Raw genomic sequence first — 27591 nt, 5'->3', positions numbered from 1 at the left:
TATAAGTGGAATAATCATTCTATGATTTGTTTTAATCTAACACTGTTTTTACTATTGTTATTTTATTATAAACGACTTTGATGGTCATTAATGAAATATTTTCTAAATTATAATTTAAAATTTATTTACAATATATATATATATATATATATATATATATATATATATATATATATATATTGTACTCCATCCATTCCAATTTATGTGAACCTAATTATTTTTAGTCAGTTTTCAAAGAATGACCCCCTTTCTTTATTTGAAAAATATTTAACTTTATGAGATGATTTACAGCTACACAAAAATCTCTTGACTTATTTTAAACCACAAGTTTCAAAAGTCTTCACTTATTACTTAAGTTCAGTGCCCAATTAAATAAGTTTGTAAAAACTGAAACTGAGGAATTTAAAATCTACCTCTAATCTTATTAACTATCTTGTTTTACCTGCATTGAAAAATATCGGAAAAGTTCTCGCTCTCTTTTATTTTTCACTTATGTAAATAAATATAGTATTTTTATTAGTATTTAAAAAATTAAGTTTTTCTTATTCTGCTCATTTATTTTATAATAGGATATTATTTACTAATATAGCTAATTACTATTTTCACTATTTTTTTTCTTGAAATTAATTTTCAAGTCAACATAGATTGAAAAAATTAAGGAAAAAATTATAATTATAAATAAAGAGAAAATAAAGACAAAGTTTGAGAATGTGAGGGTAAAATGGGCATTGTAAAATAATAATTAATATAAAGGGGGGAGAATGATTATTGTTCAAAACTGAGGGGGAGTTTAATTTTGAAGGTAAAGTTAGGGGGTTTAAATGATTTTCACCTCTGGGTTTCTTAATGTTTATGCTCAGGGTAAACATAGAACTGTGACCTGTTTATCTGAATGCAATTCGAGCTTGGTAAAGTAGTGGGCTGTAGATTATGAATGGGGATATTTTAGCATCAATTTCTTTCCCCAGGTTCTAACAAATTCCTATGGTTAATGTGGTCTATGGTCCTATGGCCAAGTGTCTTGATCTGTATTTGTCTTCTAATTCCTAATCATACTGCCGCCTATGGCATGGATGAATTGGATTCCTCCGCTCTTAACCAAAAGTGTTGATAAATTCCTGTTAGGAAGTACTTTTTTTTTTTTAATTTTATTTTATAAAATGAGTGTTACACTACATGAATTCAAATTAGTCCGCAAGTGTGTATCGAGATATCTATTGCTCGGGTAAAGAAAGAATGACCGAACAAAATTGATAAATGTAGGCACTCATCCTTCCAATTGATCTAAGACATTCGAGTTGAAGTAATTTCACTCACTCAAAAGTAGAAGAGAACAGAGATTTGCCTTACAAATTGTAAGAATAATAAATTCCACTTTTACTCTGAACAATGTCATGGGGTAATTTGCTTCCTCTTGGGATTGGTATCGCTGTCCTAGGCTTGACATTTCCATGATTAAAGAGGAATATAGGCTTTTCATATAACACAAGAAATCTAAGAGGAAGTGAAGTGTTGTGCTGAAAGTCAACATAGGTGCGTGAGCACTCGAAGAGCTTTTTTTTTTTTTTTTTTTTTAAAAAAAAAGTTAAAATGAAATCGATGTGACCAACTAGTCATGCAAAGTAATGCCTTGCATGTTAATCATAACTACTCATTTCAGAAAAGAATTGAAAAGATGAAGAAAACGATACTTTACACGCTGCATATTTGTTTGGCATCTCCACCCCTACCAATCTAAGAGGTCACGATTGATCGTTTTGAACATTCAATCATTTGTGACGACATCAAATACTATAGATTTTTATAGGCATTTGGACAATAGTTGGTGGAGTTGAAGGAGACACACTTTTCAAACAATATTTTCAATATTTTATTAGTATTTTCACATTGTGAAGTTCAATATTTGCAAATACTGATGGCAAAACAAATATTGCAAATATTAAACTTCAGTATTTGCATACTCCGTTGTTTTCGGGATAGTGCTTGCGTAGTGACTCCTAAATTATAGTGGTTTTGGTGAGCGATGGTAGGGTAAGGTCTTGTCCTCGGGGGTGTCAGTGCGGGGGAGGGGGTAAGAGGGTAAGAGGGCTAAGGGAGCTACTAGGCTGAGAGTGGGGTCTTAAAACATGGGAACTTTGACTGAAAAATCTGTAGAGTTAGCAAAGATTCTCGAGAAAAGGAAGATTAATATAGCTTGAATACAGGAGACTAGGTGGGTAGGAGATAAGGTGCGGGATGTGGGCAGTTTCAAACTTTGGTATTCTGGGAGGGTGGGGGGAAGAACTGGGTAGGTATCTTGGTTGATAAGGACCTCCATGAACTAGTGGTGGAGGTTAGGATGAGGGTTGATGACAGGCTGATGACTATTAAGCTAGTTATCGGAGGTTTTACTTTGAACACAATCAGTGCGTACGCACCCCAAGCAGGCTTGGATGAGGAAGTCAAGAGGCGTTTCTGGGAGGATTTGGATGAGATGGTACGTGGTATCCCGCATAACGAGAAGCTTTTCATAGGAGAAGATTTCAACGACCACATTGGAGCGGCGTCTGGGGGGTATGATGATGTGTATGGTGGCTTTGGTTTTGGAGATAGAAACGGAGGAGGAACGTCTCTGTTGGACTTTGCTAGAGCATTTGATTTGGTGATAGCAAACTCGAGTCTCCCAAAGAAGAGGGAGTACTTGGTCACCTTCCGGAGTTCGGTGGCCGAGACTCAGCTTGATTATTTACTCTGCAGGAAGTACGATAGAGGTCTTTGTACGGATTGCAAGGTCATCCCAAGTGAGAACCTCTCGACCCTTCATAGGCTCCTAGTCATGGACCTTGAGATCACGAGGAAGAGGAGGAAGAGGGCGGTGTATAGCCAACATAGGATAAAGCGGGGAGCCTTGACGGAAGCTAAAGCGTAGGAGTTAGGGGTCAAGCTGGTGATTATGGGGGCATGGAGGAGTGGTGGGGACGCAAGCGCTATATGGACCGTGACTGCGCAATGCATTAGGGAAGTTGCGAGAGAGGTATCAGGGGTCTCAAAGGGTTACTCTGATGGTCACAAAGGAGACTGGTGGTGGAATGGAGAGGTGCAAGGAAATGTGGAAACCAAGAAAGCAGCGTATCTGAAGCTAGTTGAAAGTGTAGACGAGGAGGAGAAGAGGGTGAATAAGGAGCATTATAAGTTGGCTAAGAAAGAGGCAAAGCTAGCAGTTACGGCGGCCAAGACTACAGCTTTTAGTCATTTGTATGAGGAACTCGAGGGCCGAGGTGGGGATAAGAGGTTGTTCAGGTTAGCCAAGGCGCGAGAAAGGAAGGCGCGTGACTTGGACCAAGTGAAGTGCATCAAGGACGAAGAAGGTAAAGTTTTGTTGGATGAGGGGCTTATTCGTCGGAGATGACAGACCTATTTCTGTAACACCCCAGAAAACTTCAAAGTACTTAAGTGTAAAGCCCGGTAAAATATGCAAAGCAAATAATATTTCATGGTGCCGGACTAAGCTTACGTATTTGAGGATTGTAACTTTTTGGGTTGAACAATGCACGGAAAAGTAAAGGAAAATTTTTGCCGGAAATGTGCATTTATGCGGTCCATTATGCGATCGCATAATCACTCTGCATGCCGCATAATGGCCGCAGAAGTGAGCAAGTGTGGGCTATTCTGGAAGCAGTTATGCGGTCGACTATGCGACCGCATAGTGACCGCATACACAGGCAGTTCTTTTGGCTATTTTGTAACCAAATATGCGACCGATATGCGGTCCACATATCGCATACCTTGTTCCAGAGCTCCAATTTTGGATTTTTAAAACCCGACTTTATTTCGTTAAATACACTCTTTGGGTCATTTTTGAGCCATAATCTAACATTTTAGAGTGAGAGAGGGTACCCTAGAGTGAGAAGGTATTCTCCAATTATTGTTCTTCAATTCTTGCCCAAGTTTTGAAAGATTGAGAAGGGAAGCTCACTAGGTTTTCATCCTAGAGATAAGATTCTACACCCTAAACCCTAATTTCGAAATCATCTGAAAATGAGTAATTACCAAGATAATTTTTGGGCATGAGAGTTGATTATTTTACATGCATGTGATATCAAAGGGTGTAGGAAGATTGTTGAGCTAAAAATGATAAAGATTGGGCTGTGGGATGATGGAATCCTTTATAAAAAGGACATTGAAACCTTATGCACACCTAGTGTTTGATAAAATGCTCAAGTGAGCTAGAACCATGATCATCTTCCAAATTTTGATTCGATTTGTTATATTTCTACAATAGATTGAAGTTGCTAAGAATTCCGAAATGTTTTAGAGTTTAAGGAAGCTCAAGTGAGGTATGTTGGCTAAAATCTTCTCTTAGAATTGAATCCCACGATAATCATGTAAATTATGTAAGTCCCGAGTGATTCATTATGAAATTGGCTATTTCGAGTAAGATTTGGTTGAAAGATATATGTTCAACAAGCATCCCAAATGCTCTATTCATGTTATGTTACCAATTGAGGATGTGTTAAAATATAGGCTGTGTATTAATAATGTTTCGACTTTAAGTCAAGTTCAAATGAAGGCTATTATGTCAAATTTTGTGAAGTATCTCTATGTGCATTAGACTCTAAATTGCTCACATGTGTACTACACACTTTGATTTGAATTGTGTTTATTGTTGATGATGAGGATGATATTTGAAATTGATAATGTGAGCATGAAATACTGAATATGGTCAACGTGCCAAGAATGATCTTATAATTATGGCCACTAGTGTCAATGAAATGAAAAGATATTAAAGTATTATGAAATGCGATGATTGATATAAAAAGGTTGATGTCTCTAATGAGATGGCCTAGCCGATCGGCTCGTGACCGGACTCCGTGTTAAAAATGGTGGTATTGATATTGAGAGTAATTGTGGTTGATGTCCCTAATGGATGGCCTAGCCGATCGGGTCGTGATCGGACTCCGTGCTAAAAGTATGGTGGCATTGGTATTGTGAACATTGGTATTGCGGACAATGGTAAATCGATACTAAAAATCTCCCAATGTGAGATATGGAAATTAATTTGAACACTGTCTTGATCCTAAATTGAGGTTTGATGTTGATTAAGGCTTTTATTGATATTATGATAATCTTGTTTGTATTAATTGTCATTCTATTGAGAGGGTATTTAGTTATACATACTAGTACTATTCGACAGTACTAACGTCCCTTTTGCCGGGGGCGCTGCATCTTTCAATGGATACAGGTGGTTCCACAGTAGGAGATATTGATCAGCGATAGTAGTGCACCATCTTTCCAGCTGACTTGGTGAGCCCCACTTTATTCCGGGGTCATGAATCTTTTGTACTTGTGTATCCTGTTTGAGGTATAGCCGGGGCCTTGTTGCCGGCATTATCATTGTACTCTTCTTTATCTATAGAGGCTCCGTAGACATAGTGTGGGTTGTGTATTGGTATTGGAAAAAGACAAATTATGTTATGTTGTGGTTGTATTACTTGTCCATTTGAAACTTTAAAAATGATGAAACTATTGGTAAGAAATTGGTAATTGCAGACATGACTACTTTATTGTTTAATTAAGGAAAACATATATTCTCTTTATTCATGAATGAGTTTGGGTAGAAGGAATCTAATAGGCTTGCTCGGTCGGGTTCACTCGGTTAAGCGCCGCTCGTGCTCCTCGGTTTTTGGGGCGTGATAATTTTCATAGTCTCTTGAACGATGAGGGGGACAAGAGCATTGCATTGGGTGATTTGGAACTCTCCGGGAGTCGTTGCGACTTTGGGTATTGTAGGCGGATTAGAGTTGATGAAGTTGAGGGGGTTATGCATAAGATAAGCAGGGGCAAAGTGACCGGGCCAGATGAAATCCCGGTAGAGTTTTGGAAGAGTGCGGGCAAGGCAGGCTTGGAGTGACTCACTAGGTTATTTAATGTCATGTTTAGAACGAAGAAGATGCCCGAAGAGTGGATGTGGAGCACGATGGTTCCTGTATATAAGAACAAGGGTGATATCTAAAATTGCAATAACTATCGGGGTATCAAGCTGCTTAGAGTGGTAGAGCTAAGGGTGAGGAGAAGTGTGTCTATTTTCGAGAATCAGTTTGGGTTTATGCCGGGGCGTTCGACTACAGAAGCCACCTTGTTAGGAGATTGATGGAGCAGTATAAGGAGAGAAAGAAGGACTTGCATATGGTGTTCATCGACTTAGAAAGGGCATACGATAAAGTCCCGAGGGAGATTTTGTGGAGATGTTTGGAGGCTAGAGGTGTACCTGTTGCCTACATTAGGTTGATTAAGGACATGTATGATGGAGTAAAGACCCGAGTGAGGACGGTGGGTGGGGACTCAGACTATTTTCCGGTTATGATGGGGTTGCATCAGGGGTCGGCACTCAGCCCTTTTTTGTTTGCTCTGGTGATGGACGTACTGGCGCGCCATATCCAAGGGGAGGTGCCGTGGTGCATGCTATTTGCAGATGATATTGTATTGATTGACGAGACGCCAGACAGTATGAACGCGCAATTAGAGTTATGGAGGCAGACCCTGGAATCTAAAGGTTTCAAGTTGAGCAGGACCAAGACAGAATACTTGGAGTATAAGTTCAGTGGCGAGACTCACGGAGGGGAAGGGGAAGTGAGGCTGAACTCGCAGGTCATCCCTAGGAGAAGGAGTTTTAAGATGGGGAGATTGATGAAGTTGTTACACATCGTATTGGGGCGGGATGGATGAAATGGAGATCGCTTCCGGTGTTTTGTGTGACAAGAAGGTGCCACCAAAATTTAAGGGTAAGTTCTACAGAGTGGTGGTCAGACCAAGGATGTTGTATGTGGCTGAGTGTTGGCCAGTCAAGATTGCTCATGTCCAGAAGATGAAGGTAGCAGAGATGAGGATGTTGAGATAGATATGCAGTCACACCAGGTTAGATAGGATCAGAAATGAAGTTATTCGCTACAAGGTGGGTGTGCCCCCTATTTAGGACAATATGCGGGAAGCGCGACTTAGGTCGTTTGGTCATGTGAGGAGGTGGAGCACAGACACCCCGGTGAGGAGGTGTGAGAGGTTGACATTGGAGGGCCTACGGAGAGGTAGAGGTAGGCCAAAGAAGAGGTGGGGAGAGGTGATTAGGCAAGATATGACGCAACTTCAGCTGACCGAGGACATGACCCTTGATAGGAAGGTATGGAGGTCGAGGATTAGGGTAGTAGAGTAGGTAGTCTAGAGTGTTCATAACAGTAGTATTGGCTCACAGTCTTGCTTTCTGTTGGTAGTAGGTTTTTATGACTAACTGTTGTTTCTTTCATTGTTGATCGCATTATTGTCTTGTTGTTTTTATTCTATTTTTATATGGCTTTTTGTTACTGTCCTCCTTGTCTATATTTTTATTAATGTGGTGCTTATGCTTTCCTGAGCCGAGAGTCTATTGGAAACAACCTCTCTATCCTCACAAGGTAGGGGTAAGGTCTGCGTACACACTACCCTCCCCAGATCCCACGGTGTGAGATAATACTGGGTATGTTGTTGTTGTTGTATTTGCATACTCCTAAACTTCATGAAATGTTCTACGACCAAATGGAAATCAAATCTTAACATCACAATGTAGAGGGTTTGGTTTCTTGACAAGCTTACTATTTTTCGCAAAACAACTATTTCGTCTGATTATGGGTGATTGTATCACCTAGAAGTTTCGTTGCTAATAAAAACGTTGAAATTTCTTTTTGGTGTTACTTTTTAGTTGTCGGTAATATTAGGAAAATCGTCCAGTGAATCGACAATCCTTTATGGTATGGGATTATCTTTTGTTGAAAGAATAAAGGATATCTACTAAATAAAAGCATGGTTTTCTTCCATATATTTTGGTTTTAAATTTCACGAAATAGCTCATGATCAGCATTTAAAGTCAATGTTACTTGATGTGTTAACGATTTTAATTGTAAAGTAACTGATTTTTCAAAAAGGAACGAATATGAGGACGGAAAAACTCCAATAGTCCATTTGGAACTTGAAATGATGTTTACTTCATTCATCTAATTCATCATCAAACAAATCTAATGGTAAGATGCAGAAATAATAAGTAATCCTTTAAATATGAGATATGATCATTTGTTGTTAACAATTAAATTTTTGACAATTTCAGAAACGATAAGATTACAAGCTAAAGTTAATTAAGGAGATACGTTTACTCAATATAGTAAGCTATAAAATTGGGTCATGTATATAGATAGTTTTAATAATTGCTCGTGTACCAGAACATGCACATAGATTGTTATTTTGTCATGGGAGAGTTGTAGTAAATAACCTCACAGAAATGGAACTCCCCTTAGACATGTGAACTGATTTCTCATCTTCATTGTCATAACATAAAGAATAAAAATAAAAAGAAGCAGACTTTTATCTTTCGAGATATGGATAGTTGAAAACTACAGTTTTGTGCACGATGATACATGTTGTAATTTTATGAAAAAATACATGAAAAAAAGAAATAAGTTTACTCTCGTTTGATGATATAAATGTTGTACTTTTATGAAAAATCAGGTCATACTTACCTATTGTGGTAGTTAATCTGCCTTATATATAAATATTACGGATCCGAGAATTATATGTCGTTATCTTTTGAGTAATCTGATAGTATGTATATATATATATTTTTTTATTTTTTTTTTACATTGTTGATATACACAAGTTAAACTCTACTATTATTTCAAGCTCTATTAACTTTTAAGTATTTCTAAAGGCAAGTGTGTTGTATTAGGAAAATTGAGCAGGCTGACATTTGTTCGTTTAGTTGGCGGTTTCTTAAGAGAGCGGTATATAAATTGACAATTCAAAGGCAACCAGAGAGCCTGCCCTTCGTGCGTCTCTTTTCCCTAATTTTCTCTCTTTTCTTTCTCTTTCCACATTCAACCGAATTCAGATCTCATCATCTCAGGAAGTTTAGTTTGTGTGTAAGGAAAATCCAAAAATGGCGGTGGTGTCGCCATTAGCAAAGTACAAGCTGGTGTTTTTGGGAGATCAATCTGTGGGCAAAACCAGCATCATTACTCGCTTCATGTATGATAAATTCGACACCACTTATCAGGTCTCCTCTTTCTAATTTTCCATATTCTCATCTTTTTTTTTTTGTTTAGTCGGCATATATATAATTTAATGTTCAGTTTTTGTACCGTTCTTTGTTACTCTTGATAAGCCATCCATATGTTAATTATAGGGAGAATTTGATGCTTGGATTTTTATTTTTTGAGTTATTTGATTTCCCCTATGATAACGCTTCTTCTAAAATGAATATATCAAAGTGCAAAATACCCCTGTATGGTTCCTATGATAAAAGACTGAAACTTTAATTAAAATGGTAACGAAAATAAGCTAGTGAAGGAAGAACAATACGGAAAAGACGCAAAGAGCAGCAATTTTTTTCTTCGCCACTGGCTTTGTGTGCAGAGGTGGATCCAGCAATTAACACATATACTCTACATCCGCCCGAGAAAGTTGTTTACCCTTAGAAAGGGATAACAATTAAATTTGTAAGTGATTTTAAGGATACATGAATTAATTTAATACAAATGATAAATTGCATTAGATTAAACAGATAAAGGACGAGATAAATTATCAAACCGATTAAGAGGGGTGATCCCGGACTTAGTAACAGCCTTAATGAGATGTCTGCCCTCGATCCCGGACTCACAATAACGAAGCACTGATGAACAAGAATAAGAACTTTGAATAACAGAGAAAATACGAGTATATTGCCTTGATATACGTGTTACAATATTTCTAATGAATAATGAGACCCCCCTTTATATAATAGGAGAGTTTTACCCTAAGTACAATTTCATAAAAGGTAAAAATCTTTCATTTAACTAATCACCGGTTCTCTGCCGATATGTGTCGAGATCCACGCCGTGATATCCGGCCGGTCGCGGATATCACGGCATTTTGTTGGTCGTGCTCGATTGTTTGGTAATGCTCTCCGAGACTTTTGGGGTTCGAACCGGACCTGGGGGTCAGGGCCCCGATACTTTCGAGGGCGGGTGTTTTGCCCGGACCCCGGACCAAGGGGCTCCTTGCCTCGATTCCGGTCCCTTGTCTTTACGTTTCTTGCTCCGTTCACTTTATCGGAAACCAAGGCGTCCCACGGGCTCGGTTTCACCTGTATACAGATAGTCCCCTCGTTTCTCGGAGAATGAGTTTACGGAAACGACGAGAAATGACACGAGCACCTCGATTCCTTCTTGAATTCGCCGTGACAGAAACGACAAAGAATTTGAAACGTCCTGTCAGTCGCGTCATAATGACCTCAAACGCGTGTCGGCCATCGGCAGACCGTCCCTGGACACGAAACGGCGTGAAGCCTCTATAAATACTACCCTTCTTCGTTCATTTTTTACTTTTGACCAAGCTTCTACCTTCGTACCTTCAGGATATTACTGCCTTTCTTCATACCCCCAACATTTTTACCTTCGTTCTTCAAGAGTTTTTAGCAAATCACAAGTTTTCATTTATCTTTTACCCAAACCAACACGTTTGATTTTCTCGGCAAGCTTTTACCCTTCATCTCCTAATCTTCCTTCTCACTTCTCCTAACGTTTTTCTAGATAACAATGGCGAAGACTTCTAAAACTGTTCCCCAAAAAGTTGCTACTTCTTCTTCACGCCCGACCACTAAAGTCGAAGAGACCGCTCCCGATGTGGTTGACCTTGAGAGGTCCGCTCCGGGCGTGGCTACCGATGAACCGGCAGCCGAGCCTCCCTTGAAAATGTTCGTCCCCGGGGGGTGTTCGGTCGCGGACGACTTCAAGGTCGAAAAACCCTTATCGGTGCAAGGCCAATACGAGGCGGTTTCTAGGTATATTTGCTCCATCACCGAGGCCGTCCTTCCTGCAGTTCGTAAGGACTGCAGCTAGGCGGATAAGGACATAGTAATTCCCGGGCCCGATGACGACATTACTACCCATATGGAGGGGTATGTGAGTGTTTACACTTACCCCTTCACACTGGGCCGGTGGACTCAGTTATTCTGGACTTCTGTAGGAGGTATGAAGTGTGCCTCGGTCAGATCCACCCAACACTGTGGAGGATCATAATCCTCCTCCGATTCTTTGTGAACAAAATCGACTCCTGCTAGTTCACCATCGATCATCTACTCCGCGTGTATAGTCCCCGAATCTTTCGGGGGACTGATAAAGCTCGTACGCCGGGCCAACAAAGGCCCATTTTCAAGCATCGACGAGGATCGGTATCGGGGCTGGCAAGGACGCTTTGTCCGGGTGAGGACCGCAGAATTGATCCCTGCCGAGTTCAGGCCATTCCCTGAAAAGTGGAATGTATCACGTAAGAATAGCTTTATTTTAAATGTCGATTTTATGTTTTATCTCCCTTTTTCTCATCGGTATTTGCTGTGGTGCAGCCCTTGCTCGAGTCCCAAACGCCATTCCTCGGCTCAAGGAGTGGATCGAGGGCATTTGCTTGCAGATGCCTTATTCTGAGCGCTCATGGCGCGAGCTCTCGAAGGGTCGTTGGGAGGCTCGTTCTCACGGTAAGATCTCTTTCCCGAATAAGTAATTTTTAGCATCACATTCTCATTTCCTTTCTGTTCTTTTTGCAGGCTTGCCTAAGACCATTGAGCTTAGGCCTTCAGTAGGGGATGAGGACTTGTCCGTTGATCCCCACGCCTCGGGACAGCTTGGGGCTGCTGCAAGAGAGAAGAAGAAAAGAAAGGCTCCGAGTTCCCCGAGCTCGTAGAAGAAGAAACCAAGGAGAAGATTGGCCCGCAAGCCAAAGGAGAGTTCTGGCTCTCGAGCACCCGACTCGGACTCACTTTATCGGCTCAGGGATGAGCCCGAGGAGGATGATATTCTTGTGGCCCGTAAACCGATCTCCCCCGAAGAGCGGGTGGTTGTTGACAGGGAGATTCATGAGGCTGATCTCCCTCAGATTAGGGAAGTCGATGAGGAGACCGGAGCCGAGACTTCCCGGGATGCCGGCCATGCCCCGAAGGAGACACTCGGTGTAATAGACATTTCAAGGTCGCCTTCTTATACCGAGTCCATGCTGGAAGAGGCTCAAACGACAAAGGAGCGATCCAACGAAGAGGCTCATGGTGCGGACGATCCCCTCAGTTTTGTTTTGAAGGTGTGGACTCCACCGCCCTGGAAGACTTCTCCGGGTTGGGTGATTTGGAGGTGCCGAGGAAAGACCCATCTTCGAAGGTCTGCGGGCTGAACTCGAGCCCAAAATTAATCAACCGGTTCCCCATCCCGAGCATGGATCCCGACCGAAAGCAGTCAATAATCATCACCGTACCGGAGGATGCTCGGGTTCTTTCTACCCCTGTTGGTGTAGCTAACTACCTTCGGTGCCTGGTAACCGAAGAAGACCAGGCAAAAATAAATGAGGTGGATAACGCCGTGCTTGTTTAATGAAGCACAGCAGGCGCTGAACCGGGTAAGGCGTCATTACACTCTTTCATCTTCGGATTTAGTTTTTGATATCTCATGCCTTTTTGTTTTCTTTATATTTTTGCAGGCCTCGGTACTTCATCATAAAAGTTTCCTCCGGTACCAGGCTGAGGTTAACTAGCTCGAGGCTGAGGTCAAGGAGCTTGCTGAGAAGAGGGACATGTATAAGCTTTTAGCGAGCAACGTGAAGAAGAAGCCAAGAGTCTCCGGGCTGAGTTGGATGCGGCTCAAAAGGAGCATGCCGACCTGGTGGAACAAGTAAAGATTTTTGAAGTTAGTGATGATGAGTTAGACATGGAGACTAACGGCCAAACTCCGCAGGTCAAGCTGAAAGTTGACAGGATCGACCAACTCCGAGCCGAGATGGACGAGGTCAAGGCCATGGCCGAAGGGTGGAAAGGAAAAATGGACCGATTGGCTTCGGAGAAGGAGACTGCCCGGGAGCAGCTGGCATCAGTGGAGGTCCAACTCCGAGTGGCCGAAGCATGGGCTCAACGAATCGAAGACCTCCGGTCTCAACTGGGCTTGGCCATTGCTGAACACGATGCCCTCGGCAAGGAGCTCGAAACAACGAAGTTTGCATCGGAAATAACCAGGGCTGATGCTGCAGAGATGGTGGCCCAGTACAGGGCTGATGCTGAGGCAGCCCAGGACCGCCTGAAAGTTACAGTCGAGTACATGAAGTGGTTGTCCCGAAGGGAGGCTCTCGAGGAGGCCCATGCCCGAGGTTTCGACCTGTCGGCCGAGATCGAAAATGCGAAAAGGCTCGAGGTAGAGGCCAAGAAGCTGGCTGACCCCGAGGGTGAGGAAGGTTCTAAGGGCTCTGGCGAACCCGAGGATGGAGAAGACCCCAACGGCTCCGGTGACGAGGCGGGTTTTGGGGAAGATCAGGCTTAGGTGCCTTAGGGATTTTTCTTTGTTTTTGCATTTTGTTCATTTTATTGAGGCCGTTATCGTTGGACTTTGTAAAAGACTTTTATTGCAATGTATATAAGGATTTTTTCCCTTTGGCAATTTTTGAGTTCGTTTCTTTTGGCTTCCCCTTTATGATTGCAAAGTTTTCAAATGCCTTAGCATGTAAATTTTGTTTGAATCTTGTGGGGGGCTCGGTATGACCGAAAGCTTCCCCTGAAGTGCTTGTTTAGATGTTTTTAGATTATAGATTTGCCGAGGGTAGACTTTGAACCGGTTTGGAATTTTTGAAGGCCTTTATGTTTCAATTACGGGTTACGGACGTCTCCGAGCCTTTTCTAAGGTGGCCGTAGCCTTTTGAGTTCAGGTACTGCCTAATAGGCTTTGTACCTACGGGCTTTGATACCCGAGCCGTCCGAACTTGCCTTGGATGACAGTCCCCGAGTGGGGGTGATCTCTTGGATCCGGATAGAGGCGACCCTTGGGCTCGATATCCTTAAGGAAAAATGTAATAGTCTTAAGGGGCAAAATATGTGTCTGTAAGGTAGAAACTTTCTTTCATTCCTGTGCGCGATATACAAGATTGTAAGTATGTACAAGTTTCGTGTTATGGCTTAGGTGGTCTACGCGGGCACAATTTACTTTGACCGTTTGGCCCTTACAATAAATCCTATCCACCGAGCCCAGACTGTTCAAGCACAAAGTTTTCTTCCTTGCTAGAATTATTACCCGAGGGTGATGGCCACCAGTATTCCAGGTCGATCGTCGAAAGGGCTCGGATACTATTGATGCGACCATCGATTCCGGTTCATAACCGGTCTTTGATTCTAAGTTAGCACGATCCACTGTTGTCTCGTTAAAAATCTTGCTGGAAAACCCATTTGGGACAAAACCGGTTCAAGGAAAAAAGAGTGCAACGCGTGCTTTCAGGCCTAGCAACTGCATCATTCTTTGGCTGTTGCCTGCAAGTATCAGTCCAATTCACAATATAAGTAAAGAAAAGAATGAATGGGGTCGTACCTCAGCAGTAGTATCGTTTTAAGTGGTTTATGTTCAAACTGTTTGGTAGTTGTTCACCGTTCCCTGCTTCGAGTTTGTATGAACCTTTACCGGTAATCTCGATAATTCGATATGGACCTTCCCAATTCGGTCCCAGCTTCCCTTCTTTTGGGTTCTAGGTGTGTTTAGTGTCACTTTTCTTAACACCAAGTCCCCGATATTGAAGTGTCGGAGGTTGGCTCTCCGGTTGTAATACCTTTCGATCCGTTATTTTTGGGCGGCCAATCGGACGAGGACGGCCTCACGCCTCTTGTCCAATAGTTCCAGGCTCGTGCTCATGACCTCACCGTTTGACTCTTCAGTCGCATATCGGAACCTGAAACTCGGTTCTCCTACCTCGACCGGTATTAGCGCTTCGACGCCATAGACCAACGAGAATGGGGTGGCCCCAGTAATAGATTTTGAGGTCGTACGGTATGCCCACAGGACTTCGGGCAAAATTTCCTTCCATTTTCCTTTGGCATCGGTCAGTCTCTTCTTAAGGTTTTGGAGTATGGTCTTGTTTGTAGACTCTGCCTGCCCGTTCCCACTAGGATGATAGGGTGTCGATATGATCCCTTTAATCTTATGATCCTCGAAAACTTTGCTCACCTATTAGATTTTGCTTCAACTGCTCTGAAGCCAATGAGCTTCGGGGATTGAGTCCTTGGGTGAAGGCCTGAACGGCCCAATCATCTACAACCGGAGGCAGGTCCATCCGTTCCATTTGAAACCTCGATACAAATTCCCTGAGCATCGCGTTATCTCTTTGCTTTACTTTAAAAAGGTCCGATTTCCTGGTTTCGACCTTGATGGCCCCGGCGTGCGCTTTTACAAAGGCATCTGCAAGTATAGCAAACGAGTCAATAGAATTAGGGGTTAAGTTGTGATACCATATCATAGCTCCTTTCGACAAGGTCTCTCCGAACTTTTTCAACAGAACGGATTCTATTGCATCATCTTCCAAGTCATTTCCTTTGATTGCACACGTATAAGAGGTCACATGTTCGTTGGGGTCAGTTATCCCATTATACTTTGAAATTTCGGGTATACGGAACTTCTTCGGGATCGGCTTCGGAGCTGTGCTTGGAGGGAACGACTTTTGGACAAATTTTTTGGAATCCAGGCCCTTCAGTATCGGTGGTGCTCCCGGGATTTGGTCGACCCTGCAGTTATAGGTCTCTACTTTTTTCTTTAAACCCGATTCCACCCATTTTGTCAGTTCCTCAAGCATATTTATTATCTCGGGGTTGGTCCCGAATTTTGCTTCACCCGGCATTTCTGTGGCTGGTTCATTCTGCGGGCGTTTTCCCGAGACGATTCGGGCTCAACTCTGCTGGAGGCTCGGCTTTGGTTCTGCAACTGGGCTATCGTTGCTTGTTGAGCCTGTTCGCGTGATCCCATCACCTTCGCCATCGTGTGTGCTCTGGGCTATCGACCGAGCTCCCCCGCGAATGCTGTTTTCGGGGTAAGTAGGCAAGTTTGCTTCGATAGACACGTGTGAGTTAGCATCAATCGGATCAACGACTGGGACTCCGTTGGGGTCAGTAGGGGGCACCTCGTTGCTGGGTACCACGTTATTATTTTCGCCATGGTGGCCGGACTCAGCATCCACGTTCAAATGGGCAGATTGAGAGTTTGACATTTTTAATCTGACCTGAAATTAAAGGCTCAAGAAACAAGTGTAAAATAGAGTGTGTTGTGGAAATTTGTATCAAATTGCCACTATTATCCTTAGCCCCATGGTGGGCGCCAAATTGTTTACCCTCAAAACGGATAACAATTAAATTTATAAGTGGTTTTAAGGATACGTGGATTAATTCAATACAAACGATAAATTGTGTTAGATTAAACAAATAAAGGACGTGATAAATTATCAAATCGATCAAGAGGGGTGATCCCGGACTTAGTAACAGCCTTAATGAGATGCCTGCCCTCGATCCCGGACTCACAATAACGAAGCACTGATGAGCAAGAATAAAAACTTTGAATAGCAGAGAAAATAAGAGTATATTACATTGATGTGCGTGTTACAATGTTTCTGATGAATAATTAGACTCCCCTTTATATAGTAGGGGAGTTTTTACCCTAAGTACAATTCCATAAAAGGTAAAAATCTTTCATTTAACTAATCACTGGTTCTCTGCCCATATGTGTCGAGATCCACGCCGTGATATCCGGCCGGTCGCGAATATCACAACCTTTTGTTGGTCGTGCTCGATTGTGTGGTATTGCTCTCCGAGGCTTTTGGGGTTTGAACCGGACCTGGGGTTCATGGCCCCGATACTTTGAAGGGCGGGTGTTTTGCCAGGACCCCGGACCAAGGGGCTCCTTGCCTCGATTCCGGTCCCTTGCCTTTATGTTTTTTGCTCCGTTCACTTTATCAGAAGCCGAGGCGTCCCACGGGCTCAGTTTCACCCGTATACAGAAGTATATGAGGACTTAAAAGATTGAAGTGATTGACTAGGAAAAATATCTTTCTACTCTATTTCTGAATACATGACTTACAGCTGTGCGTAATACTCTTCACGCGTCTATTAGAGAATACTCAGTTCTTAAAAGTGATCTCATTTGGTGATTGCTTCCAGATTATCAATTAAATCAGTGTTTAGCTCTTCCCCCCCCCCCCCCCATATATGCAGGCTACCATTGGTATTGATTTTTTATCAAAGACAATGTACCTTGAAGATCGAACAGTTCGCTTGCAGCTCTGGTACTCTCTCTCTCTCTCTCTCTCTCTCTCTCTCTCTCTCTCTCTCTCTCTCTCTCTCTCTCTCTCTCTTGTTTTTAGTTTTGATTAGCTAGATTGTTTCAGCTAATATTATTTATTTTAAACTTATCTGTAGGGTGTACTCGAAAATGTGAAAGAGAAGCGTGAATTAATTATAGCTAGAATAGTCTTTATAAAGACTAATTAGTTTTCAAATGCACGTCTTTGTTCCATCTGCTTTTGTTATTCAGTTATTCTTATGTTAGGTGATATGAGAAAATAGCAGACTTGGAGAAAAAGAGAACTCGAAATAATAATTTATTCATGTTACTGTAATCTTTGAATTTTATTAATGATGACGATATTGGGCAAGAGAGACTTTATTGGAGTAGCAATTTAGCATGAACAATGAATCAGGCATTTTATTTTTTCTAAAGCATTATCTGCACCCACGCAGGGATACTGCTGGTCAAGAGAGATTTAGGAGTCTTATTCCGAGCTACATTAGAGATTCTTCTGTTGCTGTGATTGTATATGATGTTGCCAGTAAGTGATTTCTTGACGTAGAATATTTCTACATATAACTATGCCCTGCCCTCTATGGTCTAAATTTATGTTTGGTGATAATAAAAGTTTCCAAGGGATCGGAGTCTATAAATAAATTGGTTCTCTATATTGTATGATATTCATTTCTTTGTTTAATGGTTTTGGTGATAAATCATCATATCTGCAGACCGCCAATCATTTCTTAACACTTCAAAGTGGATTGAGGAAGTACGTACTGAACGTGGCAGTGATGTCATTATTGTTCTTGTTGGGAACAAAACTGATCTTGTTGATAAAAGGTATGGTGTGGATGGATCGATGTTTTCCTTTTGACAACTGCTTTACCTACTTATGCAGCCGTGTACTTCTTAGATTATTTTCCTCTGTATTCTGGGTATGACTAAAATGTTTCTGCCGGTCAGTTGCACACTAGTGTATGGATCTTTTTCATGTCAGTTCCATCATTTATCTTACAGTGATGATGCTGATTTAAACAGGCAAGTCTCCACAGAAGAAGGAGATGCTAAGGCTCGTGAATTTGGAGTAATGTATATAGAAACCAGTGCTAAAGCTGGATTCAATATCAAGGTACAGACACTCTTAAGTTCCTTGCTGCAATTATCATTGAAATTCATTTGCATTGAATGAGGATCAGATATCATATCCTGATCAGTTAGTTCTGCTCAGAATGGCATCATTTCTTTTCATAGTCAAATTGCAGCATGATCCTAAGAATATGAAATTGAAAATTGCAGCCTCTATTCCGAAAGATTGCTGCTGCGTTACCTGGGATGGAAACACTATCATCAACAAAAGGGGAAGATATGGTTGATGTTAATTTGAAGCCTACCACAAATACATCCCAAAATGAGCAGCAAGGGGGAGGTTGTGCATGCTAGCTATATAGATTGTACTTGAAAGACGAAGAAAAAGGATAAAGAATGTAGACTTTTTCTTCATGAGGTACAACAACTTGTTATGACTCCATCAAAGAGGTAGCTGACGACAGTCTGCTCTACGTGACCATTAAGGATTTATTTGTTAGTGTCATCGCATTTTTGTTTATTTCTTGGTAAAACTCCTTGTGTTTATATGTCATGGTTCCTAGCTAGTTCATGAACCTTTTGTTTTGGATAAGTCTCCGAGCTGAATATATAATGAATTGCCATATGTATTTTACATTCATTTTAGCTTGTTGTACCACCTATTATTTATTGATACACCACTTAACATATCGGGGGGAGTTCTTTTTCATTTGTCAAAGTTCTCCCAACACGCGCAGGTTCTTTGCAGACATTGATGAGGTGCATCTTTTTGAATCTAACGATATATCTTCATAATCAATTCATTCCAGTTTTCTGATGCGTTACTTTGCTGCTGCCATCATAAAACAGTTTCGTAGAATCATATATTCTTCCTCCCCACCCCCACCCCGGGACACCCCCTCCTTTGCGCCGAAGCTGGGAATTGGGGTGCAAATGAGCCCCGCTGAGTTGGAAATAAGCTGTTCAAGGTGATTTGGTTTGTTCATTGATGAAAACAAGTTTTGTTTTAGTTCAGTACAAGTTGAGCTCGAGTATCTTCGCAATTTCAGTGTATTTATGGATCAACTTGACAGTATAAAGTTCGAGCCATGTTTAATTAGTTAATGAGCAGAACAACTGTGCTCAACATTGATTGCTTAACACTGAAGACGTCAAACCTGAAAGTTCTTGTTAATTTTGGATACTTTTTTTATGCGGGTATTAGTTATGCAGAAAAGAAAAGTAGAACTAAACATTGTATTAAATACTGCTGAATTTCATTTGAAAAGGCAAAGTGAAACCAAACATAGTATTAACAATGTCAAATTTTATCTGGAGATTATTTTCTAACTATCCCAACTAAATATCACCTTTGTTTCTTCCAACAGTACTAGCCATTATCTGGCGACTTCCACCTAGGCTGCTTGTAGAGATTTATAGGGATGCTTAGCCCGTGCGCCTTCAGCTTTAATTTCTTTGTTAAGGAATGATTATATTATTAGCTTATTTGAAAAAAAGAATCTCAAGTACAATGATTGCTTTGATTGTTATTTAAATTTTGTTGTATCGTATTATTAAATTTATAAAAAGACCTCTTTTTTCTCATCTTGCCCTAACTAAAATTATATTTTATGCTTTACCCTATCGTTTTTAATAATTACTCTACCTCATACACTTTTATTTTGTTGGTAATATTGTACACTTATTCTTCAAGTTGTTCGTGTGTGAATTATGAAACGATGGACAACGGTACAATTTACTTAAACATTATATTTATTAAAACAATACAATATAATACAATATAATAAAATATAATGCGATACATAAAGAAATAATATATAACAACCATCCAAACAAGATCGAGGCAGGAGAAAAGCAAACTTTGAGGCATGTGATGACACATGATTTCCAAGTAAAGTTTATCCGATCAATCTCATTTTTATTGCTTCAGTTTGCCTAAGGAGTTTCAATTAGACTACTTGATATTTCAGTGAAACAGGCGTAGACTAATCTCTCACTAGATATATATGTCAAAGATTTAACACTACACAAAAATGCTAAACGAAAAAAATCCAGCTCAAAAATGCATTTCGAAATTTGTAATCACAGTTTAATACAATCGAGTATCGACAATCGACTCTTGCGAAACAACTGAATTTATTAGGGAGAAGAATACCGATTCCCCGGTGCTGGAAAGGAATGAACTCTCCTACAGGCTACAACTTGGGATTATGAATTATGATCCAGCCAAGGTCACCTACTTACCTATGTCACACTTCGCCATCTAGACAAAAGAAGTACAAAAACCCTGAAAGTACGTGAAAATTTTAAACTAATTTCTACAATTTGAGAATATACTAGTAAAATGATATTAAAAAAGAAAGCAAAAATTCCAGGAAGTTCTAAATCTTAGAGTCAGAAGTATCAGTATAATCGTTCCCACGCTTGAGCTGGAAGAAAAGAGAAATGAACCAAATATAAAGCCCGAGTAATAATAGGAACACACAAAATTCCACATACACACACAATTCAAACATACACAAAAAGACAACTAATGTACATAAGTTCCAGATTTGGAGAGCCCATATAAACTCAGAAAGAGCATGTTTCTGCAAACAAACCAAAACTTGAAAGCAGATATCAAAATGCATGGGATAATTTATATTGTGAAAAGTTTCCTTTTAGTCCTGCCTAGGTGACATAGGCCGTAATAAAGAAAGGCATATTAGTTCTATTAAGTAGTACACCAACACACAAACCCAAAAGGAACACAAATAACAATAACAACAAAAAATTCTTAGAGCAGTGTACATCAGCATTTCTTACTTCTTTAGCCAAGTTCCAGATTAAGTGGCCAACAGTTCTCTTTGAAGAATTCTTCAAACATAGTATGTAGTTTCTTATAGTGACTGCCCAAGTTCTAGATTGCTTTCATCCTTCAACCCAGCCAACATTATGAATGCAAAATTCCTTTTTTCTTCTAATAAATGTTTGCAGTTATCTGACCTCAGATTTTCATCAACATTTCTCCTAGAAGATCGTTTAAGAACAATATGTAGTTGCCTATTCCATCCAGCAGCAATGACAAAATCACCGTTCTAAAGTGCTTCTTTTTCAATGAATAGATAGTTTAATCTTACATATGTTTGATTAGACATAGTTCAGTCGTTCCATTTGTTTTACAACCCTTTACTTTCTGTAATTATTCCTAGATGTGAGTCTTGTAACAACTTATGAGGCTCAACATATTACTCATCTATTATTAAAACAGATTAAACCCTATTATATCAGTGTAATTGAAAGTATAAATGCATCTACCTCACACCCATGCTCCTCGTCATGGGTCTAGAGTCCTTTTAATTAGTGACTGCCTCCCTCTACTTTGGAAATAGACTCCTAAAACCCTGATGTTCTTAATCCCACTTACCTCTTCCCTCTTATTTAAGTTGTCTAAACACCGTATCTTAAAACTTAACTCTCCCTTGTTATCAAGTATGAACTGTTACTTTATAGTGATCACAATAACAACTCCACCACCAATGTCACCCTCCTTTTACGAAACAAACTCAACCCTTGTCCTTTCCCTTAACACTTTATATTGTAAGCAGCTTTGTCCGCCATCGCGCTTGCTTGCGTACCAACTCTATATGAATTTGACTCCATCTCTCAATATTTTGACTGAGGTTTACTTCCACGCCTTGATGTCTCTGTTGAAATTGTCAAAAGTCCCACATCGGTGGATGACAATTTTGAATGGGAATTTCACCCTATAAAAGGAGGCCTAATGTTTAGGATTTAAACACACCTCTCATTTGCCTTTTTTATCTTCTTAAGGTATTTGTATCTTCTCTCTTTAGTATTATTTCACTTGTAATTTTGGAGTGGAATAAAATATTGATTGTGTCCGAGGAAGTAGGCAAAATTGGCCAAACCTCGTAAATTCTGGTATTCTTTTATTGTTGTCTTATTGTCTTGTTTATTATTTAGTGGTTGTCATAATTTTTGGTATAGTAGTTGTGACTCATTCACACTATATACATTTGGCTTCCGCAACAATTGGTATCAGAGCCAAGGTACTGTCTAAGTATAGTCTGTGGTTGCAGCATAGTCTGATCTTCCACATCAGAAAAGATCTATCTTGGTAACTGAGTCAAGGTTCTGTCTGAGTATGCTCTGTGATTGCAGCTTAGTCTGATCTTCCACACCAGAAAGGAAATAATCTTGATTTGTGTCGTCAGCTACTAAATAATATTTGTGTCAAAATGGAAGACAATAAACAAGAAGAATCTACATCAAGTGTCAATAATACGTCATCGTTGGCATCTTCGCTTATGACAAGAATTGTGTCAAATGCGAAATTTGCGGTAGAAATTTTTGACGGGTCAGGATATTTTGGGATGTGGCAAGGCGAGGTTCTAGATGTTCTTTTTCAACAAGGGCTAGATCTTGCCATTGAAGAAAAGAAGCCAGATGTTATTGGAGAAGAAGATTGGAAAATTATCAATCGTGTTGCTTGCGGTACCATTCGATCCTACCTTGCTAGAGAGCAGAAATATCCATACACAAAGAAAACTTCTGCAAGTAAATTATGGAAAGCACTGGAGGATAAATTTTTGAAGAAAAACAGTCAAAATAAATTGTACATGAAGAAGAGACTGTTTTACTTCACCTATATTCCTGGTACCACAATGAATGAACATATGACCAGTTTCAATAAGTTGGTCACAGATTTGCAAAATATGCATGCAACTTTTGATGATGGTGACTTGGCCTTGATGTTGTTGGGGTCACTTCCTAATGAGTACGAGCACCTTGAAACTACTCTACTCCATGAAAATGACAAAATTTCTCTCAGAGAAGTCTGTTCGGCTTTGTACAGCTATGAACAAAGAAAGGGAGAAAAACAGAAGGGCGGAGAAGGAGAAGCACTAATTGTGAGGGGTCGTCCTCAAAATCAAACGAGGACTAAGAAGGGAAGATCCAAGACGAGATTTAGACCCAGCAAAGATGAATGTGCCTTTTGTCGAGAAAAGGGGCAGTGGAAGAAAGACTGTCCGAAATTGAAGAATAAGGCCAGACATAACAATGGAAAGGCCATTATGGATTCAAATGTAGCTGATTGTGATGATTCAGACTTCTCATTAGTTACAACAGAGTTATCAACATCATCAGACATATGGTTGATGGACTCGGCTTGTAGCTATCATATGTGTCCCAACAAGGACTGGTTCATGAATTTTCAAGAAGGAGAATATGGAGTCATACACACAGCGGATAACAGCCCTCTTACCTCATATGGCATTGGTTCAATAAGATTAAGAAGCCATGATGGAATGATCAGAACATTAACAGATGTTCGATATGTACCGGGTTTGAAGAAGAATCTCATCTCTGTGGGAGCCCTAGAATCAAAAGGGTTCAAAATCATTGCAGAAAATGGAGTGATGAGAATATGCTCCGGTGCACTAGTGGTAATGAAGGCCAATCGGAAGAACAATAACATATACCGCTATCGTGGTAGTACAGTTATTGGGACAGCGACAGTGACATCCAGTGATGACAAAGAGGCAGAAGCAACTAGGCTATGGCACATGCGCTTGGGACATGCTGGAGGGAAATCCTTGAAAGCTCTATCTGATCAAGGATTGTTAAAAGGCGTAAAGACTTGCAACTTGGAGTTTTGCGAGCATTGTGTCAAAGGGAAACAGACAAGGGTTAAATTTGGTACAGCGATCCATAATACTAAAAGCATTTTGGATTATGTACACTCTGATGTTTGGGGTTCTTCCAAAACACCTTCATTGGGTGGGAAGCACTATTTTGTAACCTTTGTTGATGATTTTTCCCGAAGAGTGTGGGTGTATACAATGAAGAGGAAAGATGAAGTATTGGGAATTTTTCTCAAATGGAAGACGACGGTGGAGAATCAAACAGGCAGGAGGATCAAGTGTATTCGCACAGACAATGGAGGTGAATACAAAAATGATCATTTCAATAAGGTTTGTGAAAATGATGGCATCGTCCGACACTTCACTGTCAGACATAAACCACAACAGAATGGAGTGGCAGAACGTATGAACCGGACTTTACTGGAGAAGGTACGGTGTATGTTGTCCAATGCTAGCTTGGGCAAAGAATTTTGGGCTGAGACAATTACATATGCATGCCACCTCATTAATCGTCTACCATCTGCTGTTATTGATGGCAAGACACCATTTGAAAAATGGTATGGAAAACCTGTTGTAGATTATGACTCTTTGCACGTGTTTGGCTCAATTGCATACTATCATGTGAAAGAGTCAAAATTGGATCCGAGAGCAAAGAAGGCTATATTTATGGGGATTACTTCTGGAGTCAAAGGATACCGCTTATGGTGTCCAGAGACAAGGAATATTATATTCAGCAGAGATGTTACCTTTGATGAATCTGCCATAACAGATAAGGTGACAGTTGAAGATGTCAAACAAACTGGTGGTGCATCAAAGCAGGTGGAGTTTGAGGGAAAATTTATTTTTCCTACAGAAGAAGCAGAGAAGGAAACTCATGAAGATTACCCTCTGGAAGAAGAGCCAGTAGAGAGGGAGATTCCAACTCAGGAACCTCGACAACAACTTGAATCAATAGCAACCAGCAGGCCAAAAAGGACAATAACGAAACCTGTTCATCTCATAGAGACGATTGCTTGCACATCCTCAATTGTAGCTGATGGTGTTCCTACCACTTATAAAGACGCAATCCAAAGTTCAGAAGAAGATAAGTGGAGGATTGCCATGAATGAAGAAATGCAGTCCCTTCATCAGAATCATACATGGAAATTGGCCAATCTCCCGAAGGGAAAGAAAACAATTGGGTGCAAATGGGTATTTGCAAAGAAAGAAGGATTTCCTAACCAAGAAGATGTTCGCTACAAAGCAAGATTGGTGGCCAAAGGATATGCTCAGAAGGAGGGAATTGATTACAATGAAGTATTTTCTCCAGTTGTAAAACATTCCTCCATTAGAATTATGTTGGCTTTGGTAGCACAGTTGGATTTGGAACTAGTTCAGATGGATGTAAAAACTGCGTTTTTACATGGAAACTTGGAGGAGGAAATCTACATGAATCAGCCAGAAGGATTCAAAGTTGCTGGAAAAGAAAATATGGTATGCAAACTTGAAAAATCGTTGTACGGATTGAAACAATCTTCTAGACAATGGTACAAGCGATTTGACAAGTTTATGTTGCGGCAAGGGTACAAGAGAAGCAAATACGATCATTGTGTGTATTTGCGCAAACTTAATGATGGTTCCTTTGTATATCTTCTCTTATATGTTGATGATATGTTGATAACTTCCAAGAATTCGGAAGAAATTGATAAGTTGAAGATTCAACTGAATGAGGAGTTCGAGATGAAGGATCTGGGTGAGGCAAAGAAAATTCTTGGCATGGAGATAATAAGAGATAGACGTTCAAAGAAACTCTGTTTATCTCAGAAAGAATATTTGAAGAGAGTACTACAGCATTTTGGCATAGATAAGAAGACTAAGCCAATTAGTACGCCACTTGCTCCCCATTTTAAGCTAAGTACTACTATGTCGCCAAAGGATGAAACTGAACAGGAGTATATGTCAAGGGTACCATACGCAAATGTTGTTGGTAGCTTGATGTATGCAATGGTTTGTACGAGACCTGACATTTCACAAGCCGTTGGAGTTATTAGCAGATATATGCATAATCCAGGAAAGGAGCATTGGCAAGCTGTGAAATGGATTCTACGGTATATTCATAGTACTGTAGATGTTGGGTTAGTTTTTGAGCAGGAAGGCAATCGGTCTGTAGTTGGATATTGTGACTCAGATTTTGCAGGTGATCTGGACAAACGAAGGTCAACTACTGGTTATGTGTTTACTTTTGCAAAGGCACCAGTTAGTTGGAAGTCTACTTTGCAGTCAACTGTTGCTTTGTCTACAACAGAGGCAGAGTACATGGCTATTACAGAGGTTGTGAAGGAGGCAATTTGGCTTCAGGGGTTGCTAAAGGAGCTTGGTATTGAACAAAAAAATATTACAATTTTTTGTGATAGTCAAAGTGCTATTCAATTAGCGAAGAACCAAGTTTATCATGCAAGGACGAAGCACATTGATGTTCGGTATCATTTCTTACGAGAAATCATAGAAGAAGGTGGAGTCACGGTGAAGAAAATTCATACTACGGAGAACCCTACTGATATGCTGACAAAAGTGGTGACTGCGGTCAAGTTTCAACATTGTTTGGATTTGATCAACATTGTTGAACACTAAAGATTGAAGATGAAGACACAACCAAAATTTGTAATTGAGAGAAAATTGAAGATGTGAAATTTTGCCAAGGTGGAGATTTGTTGAAATTGTCAAAAGTCCCGCATCGGTGGATGACAATTTTGAATGGAAATTTCACCCTATAAAAGGAGGCCTAATGTTTAGAATTTAAACACACCTCTCATTTGCCTTTTTTATCTTCTTAAAGCATTTGTATCTTCTCTCTTTAGTATTATTTCACTTGTAATTTTGGAGTGGAATAAAATATTGATTGTGTCCGAGGAAGTAGGCAAAATTGGCCGAACCTCGTAAATTCTGGTGTTCTTTAATTGTTGTCTTATTGTCTTGTTTATTATTTAGTGGTTGTCATAATTTTTGGTATAGTAGTTGTGACTCATTCACACTATATACATTTGGCTTCCGCAACAGTCTCAACCAATTGGGCCATTCAGGAGTGTTTTAGAAACCTAGTCACTGCAGCATTATCTTAATTGAGGGCTGAAAGGATCCGGAGGACACAAGAAGAGAGAGTTCGCGGGGTTATGAGGTTTAAAAGATATTTACAAGACTGGGAAGTTGATGAATTCCAAAGATTGATCGAAAATTCTCTATAAATTCCAGAATACACCACTCGCTAGATAGAACAAGTGGAGATGGGGGGAGGGGGGAGGAGGAGGAGAAGTGATATGGAGCGTTCTCAGAATGTCATACTACCACAAATTGCTAATTAGGGAGGAATCAATTCCCCAATGTATCATTTTGGATTTCGGGAGCGACTAAAAAGGTGCGCTCCTTTACTTTATTGGCAGCAAATGGGCAATCTTGATAAATGAGAACTTGATGGAGAAGGAAGAGAAGATGGATGGAATGTTGCCTCCTTGGCTATCATGTGGGCCTGTGGAAGGAGAGGGATGTGAGAGCTTGAGGGAAAAGACAAAATTTGAGGAATAACCTTATTCTTATAAAAGCATCTTGACTTTGGTTCAACTGTTTCCTTTAGCATAGGAGCTTTTGATTAGCTTCTGTATCTTTGTGTTTCCTTTAACTTCCCGTTATTTTAGGAGCTTGTTAGGTTAATATTTTGATGGGGTTGCATCAGGGTCTCTTAGCCCGTTTTTATTTTCCTTGACAATGGACGCATTGGCACGATATATACA

General features: G+C 40.4%; 1 protein-coding gene across 3 annotated transcripts; it reads left to right on the top strand.

The window, feature by feature from the left end:
- Positions 1-8720: 8720 nt before the first annotated feature.
- LOC107794791 (ras-related protein RABH1e-like) lies at positions 8721-18868 on the top strand. 3 transcript variants are annotated; one of them, XM_075228021.1, is made up of 8 exons: positions 8821-9052; positions 11378-11506; positions 11576-12414; positions 12496-17091; positions 17546-17634; positions 17822-17933; positions 18132-18222; positions 18390-18868. In XM_075228021.1, the coding sequence occupies exons 4-8, from the start codon at positions 17015-17017 to the stop codon at positions 18531-18533; spliced, it is 513 nt and encodes a 170-aa protein (XP_075084122.1). In that variant the 5' UTR covers positions 8821-9052; positions 11378-11506; positions 11576-12414; positions 12496-17014; the 3' UTR covers positions 18534-18868. The 3 variants fall into 3 exon arrangements, with proteins under 3 accessions (XP_075084121.1, XP_075084122.1, XP_075084120.1); XM_075228020.1 differs by lacking the exons at positions 11378-11506; positions 11576-12414 and having other exon boundaries at positions 8721-8825; positions 8912-9052; positions 17021-17091; XM_075228019.1 differs by lacking the exons at positions 11378-11506; positions 11576-12414 and having other exon boundaries at positions 8832-9052; positions 17021-17091.
- Positions 18869-27591: the final 8723 nt, after the last annotated feature.

Source organism: Nicotiana tabacum, chromosome 13, assembly GCF_000715075.1.
Source record: "Nicotiana tabacum cultivar K326 chromosome 13, ASM71507v2, whole genome shotgun sequence".
Taxonomy (NCBI): Eukaryota; Viridiplantae; Streptophyta; class Magnoliopsida; order Solanales; family Solanaceae; genus Nicotiana; species Nicotiana tabacum.
Note: the sequence above shows the minus strand (reverse complement) of the source record. Positions and strands in the feature narration are given on the sequence as shown.

Bases quoted from the DNA above. Each gene is read 5' to 3' on its own strand.
- LOC107794791 (XM_075228020.1), top strand. From the start codon at position 8,936: ATGGCGGTGGTGTCGCCATTAGCAAAGTACAAGCTGGTGTTTTTGGGA. The intron at 17,635-17,821 runs GTAAGTGATTTC...TCATATCTGCAG, and splicing joins GATTGTATATGATGTTGCCA to ACCGCCAATCATTTCTTAAC. The intron at 18,223-18,389 runs GTACAGACACTC...TGAAAATTGCAG, and splicing joins AAGCTGGATTCAATATCAAG to CCTCTATTCCGAAAGATTGC.